Source organism: Mastomys coucha, unplaced genomic scaffold (genome assembly GCF_008632895.1).
Source record: "Mastomys coucha isolate ucsf_1 unplaced genomic scaffold, UCSF_Mcou_1 pScaffold5, whole genome shotgun sequence".
Lineage (NCBI taxonomy): Eukaryota > Metazoa > Chordata > Mammalia > Rodentia > Muridae > Mastomys > Mastomys coucha.
The window spans coordinates 71,093,389-71,114,522 of record NW_022196911.1 but is presented as its reverse complement, the minus strand read 5'-3'; the positions used below and the strand labels follow the sequence as shown (position 1 = coordinate 71,114,522).

Below are 21,134 nucleotides of genomic sequence, written 5' to 3'. Positions count from 1 at the left end.
TCTCTCTCTCTCTCTCTCTCTCTCTCTCTCTCTCTCTCTCTCAAACACACACACACACACACCTTTTTAAAGGAGGGGGCAGCAGGAAGGGGGGATTAAAGAAGTTAACGAGAGGTTAATATGGTTATAATGCATTGTAAACAAGTAAATTATACAAAAAACAAAAGAGAAAAAAGAAAGTGAATAAAAGTAAAAACTCCCAAAATAAAACAAAAAGTCCTGTCCTGATGTGCAGCTCCCTCTATAAAAGGGAGATTCTAACGTATCTACTCCAGTTCTGGCAAACTCACTGTCTCCACTCACCTCCAATCAAGTTTCGTCCACACCACCTAGCTTCCATCCCAACACTGAAATAGCCCTTAGGTCACCAACGACATCCTAACTGACAATCCCACTGGCTCTCACTCAGTCTTATCTACCAAACTGTTCTCAGGCAACTGAGGCTGTTAAACACCCTCTCAGTTCTGGGCCTTAGTTCTGGTCAGTGCACCTCAGAGCTACCCATCACCCTCATCTGTCTCTTCTCTCTCTCCACTATTTCAGTCTCACTTTCAACCTTACACCAGAATCAGAAAACTTGCACGCTTGTAATCCTAGCACGTGGTTGGCAGAGGCAGGTGGAGCTCTGTGAGTCTGAAGGCAGCCTGGTCTACAGAGTGAGTTCCTGGACAGCCAGTGCTACATGAAGAGAAACTGTGTCTTGGAAAAAAAAATATAAAAATAAAGAGAATGCCTTATAACTGAAAATTCTTTTTCCAGGGACCTAAAAAATATCCAACTCTACAATTTACTGTAGTAAACCTTAAACTTCTTATAGCTACACAAGCACCATGCTAATTAAGTACATCTCCACACCTCTGCTAAAGCTGAATACCTTCACCTTGTTTCTCTCTCTCTCTCTCTCTCTCTCTCTCTCTCTCTCTCTCTCTCTCTCTCTCTCTCTCTCTCTCTCTCTCTCTCTTTCAAGACAGGGTTTCTCTGTGTAGCCCTGGCTGTCCTGGAACTCTGTAGACCAGGCTGGCCTTGAACTCAAGAAGATTCACCTCCCTCTGCCTCCCAAGTGCTGGGATTAAAGGTATGTGCCACCACTGCCCGGCTTCACCTTGTTTCTTGTAGAAGCCTTTCTTCTTCCACACTCAGACCAGACCAGAACTCATGAACTCCAGTATTCTCAGCTTCCCAGACAACACAATGGCTCCATAAACATCACACACTAGTGGTTCATGTACCTGTCTCTCAAAGGGAAAGGGCTCTATTTTGTAGCTAGCATTTAGTATGTGCAAAATATCTACAGTACAGAAGTTACAAAAGTTACGGGGAGGTCCACCTAGAAGGACAAGCTAATCCCTCATAGGCACAGTTAAAAAGTTATACCATGGGAGATCTAGCCTTGCAAGACCCTAAATAAATACAACTAACAAACCCCCGGCTTCCCTCAGCTGTGTTAAGTGAGCTCCAGAAACAACTTAAGGAAAAACATAAACAAAAGACCCTACATTTTAATGCATTTTAATGGCATTCTATGCTACTCCCTGGAATATAAGCTGTTTGCTTTAGATAACAAGCATAAGAGGAAATGCAAAATAGATACTTGTGTTCAAATTAGAGATTCCACTTTTGCTTGATTTAAAAAATCATCAAACCCCCACAGATGCAGCCTGTTAAATTCTTGCAGGGAATCCTCAGAAATAACCCCAATAGATCCAACATTGTAAGACGTCATCCCAAAATAATACATGGAGATTAGAATACTAGGCAAAGTTGGGAAAGAAGAGCTGAAGGGATGCTAAGACACAAAGGCTGGCAGGAAAACTAAGGCTTATGGCCCTACATACCTTGGTGAAAGTGGTGGAGCCAGAAGCCATCAGAATCTGCCGCACACGGTTATGGAAGCGTTGCATTGACTCATCATCCACACGCAGGAAACACTGAGCTGTCCGCTCCTTGGTAACCTAAACCACAAGGCTAGTGTTAACGTGTCTCAGAAACTCCCACGGGGCTGCTGAAATGGCTCAGAGCAGGCATAGATGCCTGCTACCAAGCCTTAGCTCCTTACTCCAGTCCCCAGTCCCACACTGTACAACAGCTACAAGCTGTCCTCTGCCCTCCACACAAATGCCATGGCATAAGTGAAAGTGAAAAGCCAGACATGGTACTGTGTGCACTTAATCTTAGTACTCAGGAAGCAGCAGAGATGGGGGTAGATCTTGGAGAAGAATTCAAGGCTAAGCTGGCTAGCCAGAGCTACACAGTGAGACCCTGTCTCAATAAATGAATGAATGAATGAATGAATGAGACATGATAGCACATGCCTTTAATCCTTACACTTCTTGGCAGGTAGAGACAGGCTGGTCTCTGAGACAATCAGGGCCAGTCTTGTTTACAAAGTGAACTCCAGGCCAGCCAGTGTTACAGCGAGACAGTGTTTAAACAAGCAAGGAGTAACTGTGACTAAACCCAACCCACTGGGATGAAAATGAAAAGCTATGACTATTCTTCACCCTACTGACTCCAGAGTTACGGGGGTGGTAAAGTGATGTCCTTCCTAGACTGTACCTCATTCTGTAGATTCCAGACCCCGTCCTTGTGGGTGAACTCTTCATAGCTGGTACGGCACTTAGGCAGGATGCGGCACTCAAAGCCACACATGTTGAATAACAGGTTGGGGTTGTCTTTACTGTACACAGACACAAAGCTATTCTCCCACTGTACTGTTGTCACTGATCGTGGCAGCCGATTTTTGATGTCCCAGAACACTGCTCGACCCCTATCCACAGAGAACACAGAGGCACTTCAGTCTGCTGAAGACACTTGCTTTCAAAGACCAGGTAGATGATACCCCAACAGGCCAATATTCCTTCTACCCAAGACACAACCTCCTCAGTTTTAATTGATTTTTGGGTCGCTAGGACTAACATCCTTTTGATTCCCACAAACCCAACTGAGACTCACAAGTTGACATCATGCTTCATGAGACGCATTCGGGCATCTCGTGGCCAGCATTTCTTGTTATTGTAGCCAACAATGTTTTCATTGTTGGGGTCTGGATGTTCTGTCAGGTAACGCTGGATCAGATCCCGAGCCTCGTCTGCTGTGAACCTACGTTAAGGAAAGGTACATGGTTGAAGTCCAAATATACTATTTTGAGACCTCCAGCTCCCACTGGAGTTCCTCCAGTTCCCAGCGGGACCTATGCCCCGCTAGGCTTTTTCACTTTATAGCTCAAAAGCAATTAGTCAACTAAGCTTCAAGAGCCATTTCACGGACATAACATGGCTCCCTGCCCTGTTGGTTAAAGGAACTGTGCGTCATTACCTGAAGAAAATGTGGATGCGATCAATGTATCTACAGAAGAGTCGGATTGGGTGTGCAGCCTCGGTGGCTATGTCCTGGAAACTGAGAAAGTCATTTGGCATCTGAGGAGGCCCAGCCATCTCACTGGCCCGGTGTAATCCCAGTACAAGCAAATCCATCACTAAGCCATAGTACTGTACAATAAATGAGGCAAACTGCAGGCCTCGGATGATTCCATATGAGTTTGTATGGTTCATGTCCTAGAAAGGAAAAAAAGAAGAAAAGAGAACCACAACTCTTAGCAATGGCTTGGATTGGCTGTGTCCCAGGCACTTCATGGTCCAATATCCTCCATTCTCCCTCAGCAAATCCCAACTCAATGAGTCAGACAAGCCCTTAACACCTTTCTTTGCTCCTTGCTCCAGAACAGACCTTATAGTTGATGACTACATTGTTCTTGGCCGTCATGTAGTCAGCTATGTTGTGGTCCACAATGAGTCGCAGCAGCCTGTTAAGCAGCGTCAGGTCAATCTTCTCATACATCTTCTCAAACCGAGACTCCAGCATGACGTTGCACTCGCCCTCACTCGTCTCCCACACATCCTGCAGGTTATTGATGCCTAAAAAAGCAAAATGTTGGAGTTATGACACAATACAAATTTCTTTTCAGGACTAGTAACCTCAGTAGCTCTCAACACATTCCAAAACCCTCTACCATTCATCCATCCATCCATCCATCCATCCATCCATCCATCCATCCATCCATCGATTCATCCCAGTTGCTATAAATGTCAGCTTTGATCAACATCAGTAGTATTCACTCTTTCTATTTTTCTTTTTATTAGACAGGGTTTCTCTGTGTAGCCCTGGTTGTCCTGGAACTCACTCGGTAGACCACTCAGAGATCTGCCTGCCCCTGCCTCCTGAATGCAGGGATTAAAGGCACATGGAAAGCTGGGCAGTAGTGACACATGCCTTTAATCCCAGCACTTGGGAGGCAGAGGCAGGTGGATTTTTGAGTTTGAGGCCAACCTTATCTCAGAGAAACCCTGTCTCGAAAATAAATAAATAAATAAATAAAATGAAATGAAAAAATTAAAGGCACATGGAACCACCACCTGGCAGTATTCACTCTTATCATGTAATAAAGTGGATCATGCAGTCTAGGCCTGAGTTTTTATACAGAACTCAATTCATCTCCTTTCTCTGCAGAGGGTAACTCCAGCCAAGTTTACCTTGGCACCACTTATAAACAAGCAGTGGAGGTGGTTCTGTGTCAGCAGGCTTGATCCAGGGCGGGAAAAGACGGCGTTTATCTGCTTCATACCACAGGTACTGGTCCAGGTAAGCATCTGTTATTTTCTCCAATGGTTCCACATCATAGACTGGCACAAGGTGGCTATAGAGATCCATAAACTCGATGCCCACCTGTGGGAGGAGGACTCCGGCTCACATCAGTTCATCTGAGCCACTCTGCCACCCACCAGATACCACCAATAAACAGCACAGACCAAAAGACAGCTTAGAGAGCATGTCACTTACTTCTTTAAAGGCTCTCTGTGTAAGGAGGTGACGCTTGATGCGGGACAAAGCCTCATGGGGGTTGTCATAGGCTTGTTCAATCAGACCCAGCTCCTCCCTCTGAGACTGGTTTAACCTAGACTTCACACTGACAAAGCAAAAAGAAAGGTGAATGAGATGCTAAACCAGAAGGGACTATACGTTTCTCTGTACTCTGACCAAGATGTCATTCTGTCTGTCACCCTCCTGCCACTCCTTACCTATAAGCTTCCTTGAGACGCTCCAGAGCCAGGATGAGCAGCTTGGTATCATGCTTGTAGGAGAGTGGGGGGAACGGGATGGGAGAGAACCTACGGCTTTCCAACCAGTGCACAGTGGTAGTATACACTGCCACAGCTTCCTCTGCTGTGATGTAAGGCCCATCCTGGAAGGCGAACATCAAGTTAGTCTCCCACTCTTGTCCAAACTAGAACAAAGCCTGGTCCTCCCTCTGCAGTCCACCTTACCACCCAGCCTAGCTGTCCCAACCTTCAGGTAATTGTGCTGCCGCTCCTGTTCTGCCTTCAGATACAGGCGAGTGAGGCGACCCAGATTCTTTTTGCAAACAGTCTTGTCTACAGTGGCCCCACGACGGATCCGTTCACGGTTGTAGTGGGCAGTATTGGTCCACCAATCAGCCTTGGCCTTAACATACCGAAGAATCATATTCTCTATAGGTGTTGGCAGTCCTGGGACCTGCAGGTACAAACACAATGAAAAAGTAGTAAGAACCAAGCATGGTGCTCCACCCCAGCACCCCAGCATAAAGGGTGATCAACACTACTACTGATCAACAATACTGATGTTGATCTCGAGTCTGAGACCAGCCTGGCCTGCACAGACTTACAGCCTTCTGAGGAGGCGGTACCCTAGCCTCAGAAGGGTGAATGTGCATGCCTCCTTGGAGGTGAGGAAAGCCTACCTTCCAAGGAATGTTGGCCTTCCAGCAGCGCCAGGCTTCACTGAGGTGCTGCAGAATTGTTCGGGCCTTGTTCTGTTTGATGCCTTCAGGCATCATGTCCAGAATATCGTGCATCACAGCTGCCCTAAGCTCGAGGTCAAAATGGGACTCTACTCGTTGCTTTGTTACTGTCTTCGCCACCCCCTTTGAGTGACGTCCTAGAAGTGAAGGGACAGCCCAGAGATTAAATCAATAAATAGTAACAGTGTCCATATGATCCACACATGCAAAAAGACAAGCCAGTTCAGATAGTTACAAACATACAAACACATGATAGCTCAAAATCCTAGAGAACAGCCCAAGAACCAGACCAGAATAGTAGTAGGTCAGTCTCATTTAAAACACTCGGCACAGATGACAGCGCAAACAGAGACACGGACATCAGGCATACAAGCCTGGGTAAAGAAAGCCACTTACCTTCAAACTGTCGAGCCAGCAGGTTGCCCAGCCATCGCTCTAGCAGAGGGGTGATTCCACGCATAAAGAACAGCCAGACCCGCCAGCCAGCGGCCCAGAAACCACAGCCAGGGCCTTTCCCTACAGGACCCTACAGTCAAGGAGAAATCAGGAACATAAATGAACAATTCCTTTAAAAAATGATAGAAAGAAAACTGGGCAGAAGTAGATGGAAGAACATGTGTCAGGCTGCCTTGAGACAGGGTAAATGCTGTTGGAGTCCTCACAGTCTAGAATAGGGGGACATATGAGAATTTCAAGGCAGAAAGTGAGGCCCCTGAATGGACTCAGCGGTAGGCTTCAGGGGAAGTGCCAAGATTCATCAAATACAGTAATAACATAATCAAGAGATTCTCTGAAAGAAGGTCCTGGAAAAGAGCTCTAACTGCAAAGAAAAAGCAAGAGTAAGTGAAGGCTGGCAGTGAGGGCAGGGTCTCACCGTGTTGAAGCGGTAATAGATGAGATGTTTCAAGTCCTTGCACATGCGGATCTGCCGCATCAGCTTATATTTGTATCGATACATGCCCGTCAACTGTCCCACGTGGGCAAATATATACTGCAGTCCATCTGCCAGCTGCAATAAAATCACCCATTAGACTTAGAGCCAGAGTCAGCCCAGGCTTCACCCTGTCTCCATCTGGCAGGGTCCAGGTAGCACAGCCTTACCTGGAAGGCATCTACATTGCCCAAGCGATACTGCACATGACTATCCACAACCAGCTTAGTTAAACGAAGAACTTCCCGGCACAGATGGAAAGCATTCCCAAAACGGGATTTCTTTCTTTCCTGCAAAGGCCAAGAACACAAAGAACATTAATGATAGTGGCCACAGAAGGAGGTATGACGCAGTGCCCTCCACCCCTAAGCCCAGCAGATCCGCAAGATCCAGGCAGGCAGACACCTTGGTGGTGAGTGTCTTGACAGGCTTCAGGTTGAAATTGTAGTCCAAGTGCAGATAGTTGAGGTTCTTACGGTGAATGAGAAGGTTGAGCATGTTGTAGCCCTGGCGGCAAACCTGCAGCCCTACCTCCACCCAGTCCAGCTTGGTGGACTGAAAGAATTTGGTAGCTTTGAAAGAGCGGAACAGATACCTGGGTAAAAATAAAGGAGAATTAAAGTGTCACCCTGACATTTTTGGAACACAAGGTGTAGCAGGGGTCTCCAACACCTTACCTCTTCTTCTGGGCTTTGGGAGGCCGATGCTTGAGGGCATTCAGCACATAATACTTAAGCAGCTTCTGATAGGAGACTCGAACTTTCACAGGCTGCCCAGCAGGACAATGCTCCCGATACCTGGTTAAATAAGCGCATCAGAGCCTTGCCCTCCTATCCTTCCAGACACTCTGGAAAGGATGTATGCCCATTCAGACAGTCTTTTCTCCTATACTGCATACCTACTACCCCTTAGGGAGAAACCTCACCAGTTCTTGACAAGGGGAATGTCCAGGGCCCGGCGGGTACGACCAGAGCGTAGGTTGAAGGGCCGTGGTGCCCAGAGCAGGGCGATGCCATTGGCTGTATTGTCTGTATAGAGAGGTGTATCCTTCAGGAAGGGCTCTACAAACTCTGGGAGTTCAAACTCCTCATCATCATCAGGCAGTGGTTCTTGGCTCTGAAAAAGAAATCCTCGAGGGTTCGTTTCCCACTCATTGGATTCCTGACAAGAGATGCCTAAAGAGCTAGACAAAGGAGCCAAGGGAGTAGAGAAGAGAGCTAAGCAGGAAATCAACTCACCTTCTCAACAATAAAAGCCTCCCAAAGGAGCTTTAGTACATACCATAGGAAGTACGCACTGTAATCAGTTCCTGACCAAAACTCCTAAGCTCAAGGAAGGAGGCCTGAAACCCCAGTATGCAGGAGGAGGCCAAGACAAAGGGACTGAATGGGTAAGACCAACTTGAAACCACACAGTAAATTTAGGCTAACCTACACTATACGTCCAAAAAGAAAGTGGGGCACAGGCTGCTGAGGGGCAGAAAACCTGCCTAGCATGCCTAAGACCCCAAGCTCAATCTTTAAGACTCTCATTCCCAGCCACCCTCCAAAGCATGTGATTTCCTCTACCTTGACTGAGTGTCTATGGGAGATTGGGTTGATCAGAGGATCAAAGTAGAAAGCTGGCAAATCAGGATCCTCAGTCTTGATGAACACAACGTTAGGAGTGTGGTACCTATAACAAAAGGAAGAGTCAGCCAACGTTCTTGTGCTCTGGCCTTCTCCGTTCTAACTGCTATGCTCCAAGCGTCTTACCAGGTCAGGTGGACATGGTGTGGAAGGTTGTTATACAGGTAAGGAAAAGCAATCTTGTACTCAGTACGAATAGGCTGACGGATGATGATCTTATTAATATCGTTAAATTCATTCCAGTCTTCATCCCTAGAACAGAAAGTCAAGGGAGTAGTCTAGTTCCATTGATAGACAGGATCTTAAATTTTACCACACACAAGATGCCTAAAATTGATATTCCCCCAACTTACTGCAGGTTGATGTCTCGAACAAGAGGTTCAAATTTGGGTCCCCCAGGAATGGCCATGTTGAGTGCCTTAGAGGTAAAGAAGGCCTTCAGATCAAAAAGATAGAAGTAGTTGTCATCTACCAAGTCAGTCAGAAGCTGATTGGCCAGTCGGTAGAGAGTGGACATCATAGGCAATGTGAACTGCCAGCGCTGGTAGGTGGAACCATTAACGTACCTAGGGAAAAGATGGAGGGCCCATATCAAGTAGACATTGAGCCAGGATGCTTACCCACTGCCTTCCCACAGCTCCTGTTTGCAGAATGCTCACAGAAATTAGTTCCACTCACTTTCTACTGTCTCTCAATGGCTGGTGGTCATAGAACCAGTCCAGTACAGGGGCATCCTCCTCAGGATCCAGCTCTAGCTGAATGGCTTCCAGTGGCTCAACATCTAAGATGTTGTCGGCATAATCCAGGGGTGGTTCCTCATCATCAAAAGGGGGAAAACGCATCCTCTTGAAATGCCGCCTGTCTCTTTTTTCTCTACGCATCATGATCCACATTGACCTAGAAAGCAAGAGCATGGTGTCCACTGATCTCAGCTGCCAACACCCTCCCATGACACCCACCAGCCCCCAGCTCTACCCCCCAACCATACTTCAGCCCTTCTCACCCCCACTGGGAGATGTAAACCGGCTCGATAACCCAAGGAATCTCGTTAACAAAGGAAATGGCTCCAGTGATGTGGTACAGCACAGGCACATCCCGGATCTGCTCCCAAGGCATGGGCATGTTCTCCAGGAGCTTAAGAACTGCATGAGGCATGTACTTGAGAGCTCTGCAACATAAGGAGAGATAATTAGAAACAACTAAGGGTTCTGTTATTTGTTCCCTGCTGACAAGCCATGAAGTTATCAGGTATTCCACACAAAATGCTGCCTTATACTCCAAAGCCCCAAATGAGGACTCACAACCACCTCCTCATCTCCACCTTCATCTAATACCACTCTCCCTTCACAACCATCTATAGTGGGATCTGATGCCCTCTTCTTGTGTATGTGAAGACAGCTATAGTGTACTCATATAAATGAAATAAATCAATCTTTAAAAAAGAAAAAAAGAAAAAACTTCCAAGGCTTCCCCACACCACTTAATTAACAAATTCTTGTATCCAAATGGAATGTTAAGACTCTCTGCAGCTTAAGGTTGAAGAATTAACAGTAAAAGAGACCCCAGGAATTAAACATCCTAAAGCTCCAAATGCTAGGGTCCAAAAGGCCTCCAGAGTGCCCAGGGTCTTAATTTGAGCTTCAAACAGTTCAACAATACCAGACATTTCACAATGACACCAGCAGGGCAAACAAAAACAATCAAGGGCACAGGCAGATGATCGGGTAGCTGTCATGGAATCCCAGTGGTCCGTCCTTACTCTTACAATCATCCTAGGTACAGTCTAGAACCATGTTCCACGCTGGACATGGTGGCATCTGCCTTTAATCCCAGCTCTTTGGAAGCAGAGGCATGGGGATCCCTGTGGGTTCAAGGGCAGCCTGGTCTACAGAGCTAAATCCCAGGCAGAAATGCCCACACAGGGAAACTGGGTCTCAGTTGAAAAGTCATGCTCCAAATGGTAGTTCCTCTATCCAGCACTGACAATGAAGGGGCAGAAAAAGGAAAGAAGCCAAACTCCGTATGAAATTATCCCTGGTATGTGACTTACCCCAAGTAGACCCTTTTGTCATGTCGGAACTTCCTGTTGGTCATGTCTCCGTGGTCTCGAATGATCTTCCTGACATGTTCTGGAGGCATGTCTTCCTTCTGAGCATCCACAAACCCAAATTTCCGCTTCTCTGCATAGCGCTTGGCCTGCAACTGCTGCCATTTTCGAGCTATAAAAGCACCTCAGTTTAAAGGGCTGCACACATTTACCCTAATTATCTCTTACCCGTGCCCCTGGGGTAACCCTTTGCATACTGGGAAGAGAAACACTCAAGCCAAGTATCCTGCCATTTCACTACCCCAAACCACCTGACATTTTTGCTACTGATGTTTAGGGGAGGGTTGCTGTCTAATTCCTTGATAGTAATGCAAACCCTATAAAGGAACAGGTTTTATCACCATTGATGCATCACACACACACACACACACACACACACACACACACAATTAGCTCCTGCAAATAACAAGCACTTCCAAACTTTCAATGATTTGACTAAATTTTTAAAAATGTAAATACTGCTAATAAGTACACCCCTGATGACCTAGAGAGAAGAAATGAAATCCGCCTACACGTTCGGGCCCGCGCGCGCCGTTCCCGCTCGCCTCTCACCTTTCTCCTGCAGCTTCTCCTCTGACATGTAATCCGGCAGCGGGGCTAGAGGACCGGGCACCGGGTTACCCGGCCCTCGGTAAGGAAACACTCCGGCCATGCCGGGAGAATCGGGGATGGAGACAGAGGCCAAAGCTAATCAGCTAGGCCCGGGCCCACAAGAGGCAGATGGAGCACGTCCGGAGCCCCTTGGCCTGCACTCTAGCCGGGCTGGGTGCTCGCGACTCGGGCCTGGAGCAGCTCCTCAGGCCGCTCGGCCCACTCGACTACCTTGCTGCTCAGCCTCAGACGCTAGCCACCCACATGTCACCCCTCACTTAGGTAGCGGCTGGGCTAGCAGAGCAATGGCGGAAAGACGACGTCCGCTCCGCGTTCCCAACTCCAGGAAGTACGCAACTGGGCTCAGAAGCTCACCCAATAGGCGCCGAGATCCTCTGATGGATTAGCAACTTCCCCAATTGACGTTGCAGCCTACGCCGGGAGGCGGGTCTAAAGGCGGATGTCACCGCGAGGAAAGGCTCACGCCCCACCTTCTGCTAGTCTGTTTAGGAGTCCTCTCTTAATAGAACTGACATTTAATTGGCTATTGACATTGCTCCCCAAAAGCCAAAACCATAACAATTTTAATAAGTTTGCCCTACGTTGCACGTTCCCCCTATATTCTCATGAACTCAGAGCTGATATGTAGTACTAGCTCCTACTCAATGAATTCTTTGTTCTTGTATTCTTTCATTACATTACTGTTAACAGTGCCTACTATGTACCAAAGAGTCAAATAACTCTTGGAACGTCCAAGACAGAAGGAAGGCTGGCAAAAATGTATGATGATCTGGGATGGGAATGTACCTCCGAGTGCCTGCCTAATGTACAGGAGACCCTTGGTTCATTCCATTTCTGGCAATGCATAGATCTCAGCACTCCGGGGCGGAGCGGGGCAGGATGGGAGGAGAGTAGGAGGTTGAAGGCAGAATGATCATAAATTCAAGGTCTGTCCTGGAAAGATGACTGAACGGTTAAAAGCCTTAGCTGTTCTTCCAGAGAACCTGGTTTGATTTCCAGCACATGGTGCCTCACAACTTTCTGTAACTCTGATTCTAGGGGATCTGATACCCTCTTCTGTCCTCTGCAGATACAGAACACACGTCGTGCACATACATACATGCAACCCAAACACCCATATACATAAAATAATTATTTTTTCAAAAAGAAATTCGAATTCTTCCTTGGCTATATAGAGTTTAAGACCAGACTTTGCTACATGAGACCATACCTCAAAAACAAAACAAAACATACCAAAGAATCACTTTTAAAAATTAATTAATTTTTAATATATGTATTAATGTTTTGCTTTCATGTATGTCTGTGGACGACAGACATGCCTGGTACCCAGGGAGATTAAAAGAAGACATTAGAAAAATTAGAAATGTCTCTGGGGGGTTTCACTGGTAATAACTTTCTTCTCTCGTTTCTCTTTCCTCTATCTGGCAATGATGACTCTAACGCATGCTGTAGATAAAAACTGTTCATTATAGCTGGGCAGTGGCACACGCCTTTAATCCCAGCACTTGGGAGGCAGAGGCAGGTGGATTTCTGAGTTCAAGTCCAGCCTGGTGAGTGAGTTCCAGGACAGCCAGGGCTACACAGAGAAACCCTGTCTCGAAAAACAAACAAACAAAAGAAAAGAAGAAAAAACTGTTCAATATAAATCGTAGTCCTAGCCTTAGAAAGAAGCTTAGAAAAAAAAATCTAGGAGCAGGACTGAGGGTGTACCTGGCAGCAGAGCATTTCCAAGTATTTCAAGAAGGGTTGTTATGATAGCCTGATGAGGAAAGATGGATGAGAAGGATTTGACCAGAGCAAAAGATCAGAAACAAAGTAATTCCAGATGGCCAGAACCGATACACTAGAACTCTTCCGTTTACTTTTCTCTCCGCAGTTTTAAGAATTGAGCCCAGGGTTTGATGCAGTCCCTCTCCCACTGAGCTGTCTTCAGACTCCTAGCATGAACCTGTGGAAAGAGTATTTTCCAACACTGGGGAGGCTGAGGCAGGAAGATGGCATCTGGGCTGCATATTGCAACCCTGTTAGAAGAGGAGAGGAGAGGGGAGAGCTATAGAAGAGGGGTAAGAAGAAATGGCAGAGGGAAGGAGGAAAGGAAGGCAACAAATTTAGGACGAGAAGCTAACATTATGCCTTTAGAAACAGCCGGCAGACACGCCCAGCAGTGGTAGCAAGTCTAGCTTCAGTGTTATCATGGTCACTGTGTAAAGTCCTTGCTGTGACCGTCACTATGTGTTAGACAATGCTCCGTGTTCTGGTAACATCCCAGGCGAGTCTATCGTTTCATTAATAGTATTGTAGGAACGTCGGTTTTCCACTTTGACTGTCATACTATGGTTATGTGTAACATGTTTTCTGAAGATGGAGAGATAGCAAGGCAGTGAACAGCACTTGTTGATCTTGCAGGGGCCCTGGCTTTCCTTTCCAGAACCTACACAGCATTTCATAATCACTTGTAACTCCAGCTCAAGACAATCTAACACCTGCTTCTGGCCTCTGCAGCCACCTGCCTGCATGTGGTGCACAGACAGTTACACAAATACATAAAATAAAAACAAGTCAATCTTTTTAAAATTCTTAAACTTTTTTTTTTTTGAGGAAGGGTTTCTCTGTGTGTAGCCCTGGCTATCCTGGAACTTGCTATATAGAGCAGACTAGCATTGAACACAGAGATTTACTGCCTCTGCCTCCTGAGAGCTGGGACTAAAGGTGTAGGCCACCTCCATCCAGCAAAAGTGTTATACTTTTCAAAATAAGTGGAGTGTAGGGAAATTTGTCATTAATGAAATGTTTTCATTAAGATTGCTATTATTTCTGTTATCATAATTATCATTATTTTTTTAGAACATAGGGAAACTCATCATATTGTTTTCATTATTATTTTTTTAAGATTTATTTATTTTTATTTATATGAGTACACTGTAGCTGTCTTCAGACACACGTCAGAAGAGGGCATCTGATCCCATTACAGTTGGTTGTGAGCCACTGTGTGGTTGCTGGGAACTGAACTCAGGACTTCTGGAAGAGCAGTCAGTGTTCTTACCCACTGAGCCATCTCTCCAGCCCCTGTTTTCATTATTTTTACTATTGTTATTATTATTATTTTTTGAGTCACCACTGCCCAGCTAAAACTGTATTTTTATTGCCATGCTAAGAAATGTTTTAACACACACATCTGTACATCTTCTTTTTATTTTTTTTTAATTTTTTTATTTTTTTGGTTTTTTTCAAGACAGGGTTTCTCTGTGTAGCCCTGGTTGTCCTAGAACTCATTCTGTAGACCAGGCTGGCCTCGAACTCAGAAATCCATCTGCCTCTGCCTCCCAAGTGCTGGGATTAAAGGCATGCACCACCACTGCCCAGCTTGTACATCTTCTAAACCACATTACTGAGATAAGTTTTATTACATTCGTTTAAAGTGTACAATTCAATGAGTTTTGTATATATGCTGAGTTACCACTGTTTTTTAGTTCTAGAACATTCTCATCATTCCAGAAAGAGGTGTTGTAGCCATTAGCCATGTCTCCCTCAGCCTCAGATTTCTGTCTCAGAGCTCACATGTTCAATGTCTCATAAGATACTCTTGAGCAGTGAGCTTTTGTGTGACTGGTGTCTTTTACTCAGCATAACACATTTAAGGTTCACACTTGCTTTAGCATGTGTATCTGCTTTGAAGAAATGTTCATTCAGAGACAAGGCATAGTATCATATACCTGTATTATTAACATTAGGGGACAGAGGCAGGAGGATTGCTAAGAGATTTTTAAAAGGTAGAGTGGAGAGATGGCTCTTTCAGAGGATCTAGATTTGGTTTCTAGTACCCACATGGCTGCTCACAACCATCTGTAACGATACTTCAGGGGATCCAGATGCCTGGCCTCTTCTGGCTCCCTTGGGTTCCAGGCACATAAGTGGTGCACAGGCATGCATGTACTAAGACCAACCATACACATTAGGTGACAAACACAAAGAAAAAATTTATAGCACCAGCACCACCTACTCAGATCCCTTGCTTTTGTTTGTTGAGACTGTATAGTCCAGGCCATACTCAGTCTTATGGCTATCCTGCCTCAGTTCTGGATGCCATGATAACTAGACACCACCATATCCAGCTCTGAATGGATTTTTAAAAAAAATACATACTTACTTATTTTATTTTTCTGGTATAAAAACCCTATGTGATAACCACAGCTGGAGCCTGGGTCCTCTGAACAAACTCTGGTGTGGGTTTTCACAAAATGATTACTGAATTCCTTTTTTTTTTTTTAAGATTTATTTATTTATTTATTTATTTATTTATTTATTTAATGTGAGCACATCACTGTCTTTACACAGACCAGAAGAGGGTTCCTATTACAGATGGTTGTGAGCCACCATGTGGCTGCTGGGAATTGAACTCAGAACCTCTGGAAGAACAGTCAGTGCTCTTAACCACTGAGCCATCTCTCCAGCCCAATCAGTGAATTCCTGATAAGGACTTGATGAACACAGTCTCTTAACAGAGGTCAGAGGTTAAGACAATTATAGGAATTCTTCTTCTCTTTTTCTTTCTTTCTTCTATTTATTGAAACAGAATTCCAAATAGACCAGCAGACCAGACTGGCCTCAGATTCTCTAAGAGACCAAGGATGTGACTGAACTTTTGATCATCCTGCCTCTACTTCCCACGTACTAGGCTTAGAGGTGTGAACCACCACAATCAGTTTATCCTGTGCTCTGTATATGCCAGGTGAACACTGCACCGACTGCGGTACATTCCCAGGCTGTGGTTCAGAGCATCTGTATTTCTGGTTTTATGATCTTTTACAGTGCTGGGGAGTGAACCCAAAGCTTTACAGTGCATTCCAGGCAAGCATTCTACCTCTGAGCTACAGACCCAACCTCTGTTTAAAAACCTTTTATTTTATGTATATGAGTGTATACATGTATGTATGTACACCACATATATGCCTGGTACCCACAGAAGACAGAAACTTGGATCCCTGCAACTGGAATTCCAGATAGTGGTAAACCACCATGAGGATTCTGAGAATCAAACTGAAGTTCTCTATAAGAACAAGTGTTCTTGGGGCTGGTGAAATGGCTCAGCGGGTAAGAACACTGATTGCTCTTCCGAAGGTCATGAGTTCAAATCCCAGCAACCACATGGTGGCTCACAACCACCTGTAATGAGATCTGACGACCTCTTCTGGTGCATCTGAAGACAGCTATGGTGTACTTGTAATAAATAAATAATAAATAAATCTTAAAAAAAAAAAAAGTGTTCTTAACCATGGAGCCAACTCTTCAGCCCTCTTCTTTTCTTTCAAGATTTAGTTGCTGGAGCTGGTGAGATGGCTCAGTGGGTAAGAGCACCGACTGCTCTTCTGAAGGTCCTGAGTCCAAATCCCAGCAACCACATGGTGGCTCACAATCACCCATAATGAGACGTGATGCCCTTGTTCTGGTGCGTCTGAAGATAGCTACAGTGTACTTACTTATAATAATAAATAAATCTTTTAAAAAAAGATTTGCTTACTACTTTATGAGTATGATATGCCTGTGTATGTATGCATGTACGTATGTATGTGCACTGTGTACATGCCTGGTACTATGGAGACCAGAAGAGGGCATTGGATCCCCTGAAACTAAAGTTATAGATGATTGTGAGTGCCCATGTGGGTACTGGGAATTGAATTCAGGTCCTTTTCAAGAGGAGTAATGCCCTTAAACCACTGAGCCATCTCTCCTGCACACTGGCCTTGGCAGAGTCTCATTAAACTATCCAAGCTGCTCTCTGGGTTAACTCTGAGCTTTGAACTAGCTGTTGTCCTCCCTTAGTCCACCCAGTAGCTTGGATTTCAGGCCTGGGCCACCAGACCCGACTCCTCTTCACTTCTCGGTTGCATTCAACGACATAGCACTTTATTTGAATAAAGTCCGACTTGTTGATCTCTTTTGTCGCTTGTGATTTTGGTGTCTCGAGGATTAGCACTTGGTAATGACTCAGGTCACGATGGCCTCATCCTCCATTCTCGTTCTCCGTTGGTGGTCCTAGAGACAGAACCTTGAGCTTTGTGCAGGCCAGGCAAGTGCTTTTCCCTTGGCTTACACCCCCCCCCCCCATTCCTGATTTCTTGTAAGATTTTTCATAGTTTTGACTCTTACTTGCAGGGCTTATGATTCACATCGAGTTAATTTCTGGATACTGTGTGATGCAGGAATCTAAATGTCTTCTTTTTCATGAGAATATCTATAATCCCAATTTACTGGCTAGTTTTTATGTCAACATAATACAAGCTAAAGTCCTTTTGGAAAAATGAACCTCAATTGAGAAAATGCCCCCACCAGATTGGCCTGTGAGCAAACCTGTGATGCATTTTCTACATTTATGATTGTTGTGGGAGAGCGTGGCTCATTGTGGGCTGTGCTGCCCCTGGGCTAGTACTCCTGTTTGCTAGGAACAAGCCAGTAAGCAGCTCCATGACTTCTGTATCAGCTCCTACGTCCAGGTTCCTGACCTGTTTGAATTTCTGTCCTGACTTCCCTGGGTAATGGATCATGCTGTAGACATATAAGCTGAAATTAAAAGCTTCCTCCCCAAGTTGATTTTGGTTAGGGTGTTTTTATTACAGCATAGAAACCCTAACTCGGCTGGGCGGTGGTTGCACACGCCTTTAATCCCAGCACTTGGGAGGCAGAGGCAGGCAGATTTCTGAGTTTGAGGCCAGCCTGGGCTACAGAGTGAGTTCCAGGACAGCCAGGACTACACAGAGAAACCTTGTCTCAGAAAAAACAAAACAAAACAAAACAAAAAAACCTAACTCAGACTCCCAGCACAATTTACAGGAAATGTGTTTTTTTTTTCTTTCAATGCTGTTCATTGAGGATACATGCTTGCTTTTCTATTCTCTGTGTTATTGTTGCACACACATGTAAAAACCACTTTCAACGTAAAAGTTACCAATCTAATTTTAGTTTTATTTATTCTTAATGTATGTATGGGAGGTCTGTTCATTCCATGGCACACATATGGAGGGCAGAGAACAACATCATTGAGTTGGTTCTCCCCTTCCACCATGGATTCCAGACAGTGAACTCAGGTCCTCGGGCTTACAATGAAAACTTCTTTACCTGCTGAGCCATCTTGCAGGTCCTTGTCTCTGTGTGTGGTTTCATATTGCTGAGAATTGAACTTGAAGGCCAGGTGGTGGTGGTGGTGGCAGTGATGGGAGGCGGCGGTGGTGGTGGTGGTGGTGGTGCTGCTGCTGCTGCAAGCCTTTAGTACTGAGCACCCATAGGACAGCTCACAACCCCTGTAACCCAGACACTCTCTTCTGGCCTTCTCAGGTTTCTGTATACTCATGGCATATTGACACATACACATAAGCACACACACACACACACACACACACATATACAAATAAATAAAAATAAAATCTAAAAGGAAAGAAAGAAATGGAAAAATAGGGCTGACAAGATGGCTCAGCAGGTAAGAGCACTGACTGTTCTTCCAAAGGTTCAAATCCCAGCAATCACATGGTGGCTCACGACCCTCTTCTGGTGTTTCTGAAGACAGCAGCGGTGTACTTATTTATAATAATAAAGAAATCTTTAAAAAAATAAAAATAAATGGAAAAATAGGTCTGGAAATGTAGCTCACTTGGCAGAGTGCTTGCCGTTGTCCTGGGTTCAATCCTCAGTACTGTGGCCTTTGGGGGTGGGGTGGGGGGAGGGGAAGAAAAAGAAAACAGAAAGAAAGAAAACAAGAGCCAGATGTAGTGGCACACTATAGGGTAGCTGTTTCTTTTTGGTCAGCCATCGTCACCATTTTGGTCATGGAGTAGACCAGCTGTAATCAGTCCTGTGAAATCCTAATGATAAATCTCAAGGCTCAGTCACCCCACAAGGTTATATAGGAGGTAAATATTTGCTGGGTGAGGTGCTGGAACTCTTTGGTGATGCATTTTTTTTCCTGAGTCATCCATGCTGGGGATGGAGTTCCTAGAAACATAGATGTCCACAGTTACTCTTGCTCTTACAAGCAGTTCTGATAACATGAGGTCACCGAGTTAGCCTTGAACAGAGTGCATAGACATAACAAAAAAAAAAAGAAAGAAAGAAAAAGCTGGACTGGCAGGAGGACCCTGTGGATAAAGGAGCTTGCCACCAAGGCTGACCCCGAGCTCCACCCTTGAGACCTACACAGTAGGAGGAAAAAACACTCTCTCAATTTATCCTCTGAACTCTACATACGTGCTATAGTACTCACACACATGTGCTATGGTATTCACACATATGTGCTATTGGTGCTCACACACAAGTGCTGTTGGTGCTCACACACATGGGCTGTTGGTATTCACACACATGTGCTATTGATGCTCACACACAAGTGCTATGGTACTCACACACACACACATGTGCTGTTGGTGCCCACACACATGGGCTGTTGGTGTTCACACACATGTGCTGTTGGTGCTCACACACATAGGCTTTTGTGCTCACACACATGTGCTGTTGGTGTTCACACACATGGGCTGTGGTGCTCACACACAAGTGCTGTTGGTGCTCACACACATGGGCTGTTGGTATTCACACACATGTGCTGTTGATGCTCACACACAAGTGCTATGGTACTCACACACATGTGCTGTTGGTGCTCACACACACACATGTGCTGTTAGTGCTCAACACACACATGTGCTGTTGGTGCTCACACACATGTGCTGTTGGTGCTCACACACATGTGCTGTTGGTGCCCACACACATGGGCTGTTGGTTTTCACACACATGTGCTGTTGGTGCTCACACACATGGGCTGTGGTGCTCACACACAAGTGCTGTTGGTGTTCACACACATGGGCTGTGGTACTCACACACATGGGCTGTTGGTGTTCACACACAAGTGCTGTTGGTGTTCACACACATGGGCTATTGGTGCTCACACACATGTGCTATGGTACTCACACACATGTGCTGTTGGTGCTCACACACATATGCTGTTGGTGCTCACACACATAGGCTGTGGTGCTCACACACATGTGCTGTTAGTGTTCACACACATGTGCTGTTGGTGCTCACACACATGTGCTGTTGGTGCTCACACACATGTGCTGTTGGTGCTCACACACATGTGCTGTTGGTGCTCACACACATGTGCTGTTGGTGCTCACACACAAGTGCTGTTGGTGCTCACACACATGGGCTGTTGGTGCTCACACACACACATGTGCTGTTGGTGCTCACATACATGTGCTGTTGGTGCTCACACACATGTGCTGTTGGTGCTCACACACATGTGCTGTTGATGCTAACACACAAGTGCTATGGTACTCACACACATGTGCTGTTGGTGCTCACACACACACGTGCTGTTGGTGCTCACACACATGTGCTGTTGGTGCTCACACACACACATGTGCTGTTGGTGCCCACACACATGGGCTGTTGGTGTTCACACACATGTGCTGTTGGTGCTCACACACATAGGCTTTTGTGCTCACACACATGTGCTGTTGGTGTTCACACACATGGGCTGTGGTGCTCACACACAAGTGCTGTTGGTGCTCACACACATGGGCTGTGGTACTCACACACATGGGCTGTTGGTGTTCACACACATGTGCTGTTGGTGCTCACACACATGTGCTGTTGGTGCTCACATACATGGGCTATGAAGGTTAGGCTTCCCCCCAACAGAGTTCCAGGACAGCCAGAGCTACACAAAGAAATCCTGTCTCAAAAAAAAAAAAAAAAAAATCCAAAACAAAACAAAACTAAAAACAAAACAAAACAAAGCCAAAACCAGAAAGAGAAAGCAATAAGATCTGATAAAGCATTGCTAACAGAATGGAAGCTTCTGCCCTGTCTCCTTGCAAAGGAGGTTTATCTCAGCCTGTGCCATGGCTCGTGTCTGTAATGCAGGCATGGAGAGTTCAAAAGTGCCTTAAAACAGACTGTGTTACTCAGGAGTTGGTGGCTCACGCCTTTAATCCCAACACTTGGGAGGCAGAGGCAGGTGGATTTCTGAGTTGGAGGCCA

General features: G+C 45.6%; 1 protein-coding gene across 1 annotated transcript in view; it reads right to left on the bottom strand.

Moving 5' to 3' along the window:
* The window catches only part of Prpf8 (pre-mRNA processing factor 8), a 24,869-nt gene extending 13,399 nt beyond the window's left edge, over positions 1-11,470 (bottom strand). The window contains exons 1-23 of the mRNA XM_031350897.1: positions 11,055-11,470; positions 10,446-10,614; positions 9,399-9,563; positions 9,074-9,292; positions 8,749-8,961; positions 8,522-8,647; positions 8,336-8,441; positions 7,693-7,883; positions 7,445-7,564; positions 7,173-7,362; positions 6,938-7,057; positions 6,711-6,845; positions 6,233-6,362; positions 5,777-5,973; positions 5,344-5,550; positions 5,076-5,239; positions 4,837-4,963; positions 4,530-4,722; positions 3,727-3,914; positions 3,316-3,554; positions 2,953-3,099; positions 2,557-2,767; positions 1,836-1,952 (exon numbers count right to left, since the gene is read on the bottom strand). Coding sequence (XP_031206757.1) covers positions 1,836-1,952; positions 2,557-2,767; positions 2,953-3,099; positions 3,316-3,554; positions 3,727-3,914; positions 4,530-4,722; positions 4,837-4,963; positions 5,076-5,239; positions 5,344-5,550; positions 5,777-5,973; positions 6,233-6,362; positions 6,711-6,845; positions 6,938-7,057; positions 7,173-7,362; positions 7,445-7,564; positions 7,693-7,883; positions 8,336-8,441; positions 8,522-8,647; positions 8,749-8,961; positions 9,074-9,292; positions 9,399-9,563; positions 10,446-10,614; positions 11,055-11,154 — 3,774 coding nt within the window. The 5' untranslated portion in view covers positions 11,155-11,470. The remainder of the gene's footprint in view (positions 1-1,835; positions 1,953-2,556; positions 2,768-2,952; positions 3,100-3,315; positions 3,555-3,726; positions 3,915-4,529; positions 4,723-4,836; positions 4,964-5,075; positions 5,240-5,343; positions 5,551-5,776; positions 5,974-6,232; positions 6,363-6,710; positions 6,846-6,937; positions 7,058-7,172; positions 7,363-7,444; positions 7,565-7,692; positions 7,884-8,335; positions 8,442-8,521; positions 8,648-8,748; positions 8,962-9,073; positions 9,293-9,398; positions 9,564-10,445; positions 10,615-11,054) is intronic.
* Between the last annotated feature and the right edge of the window lie 9,664 nt (positions 11,471-21,134).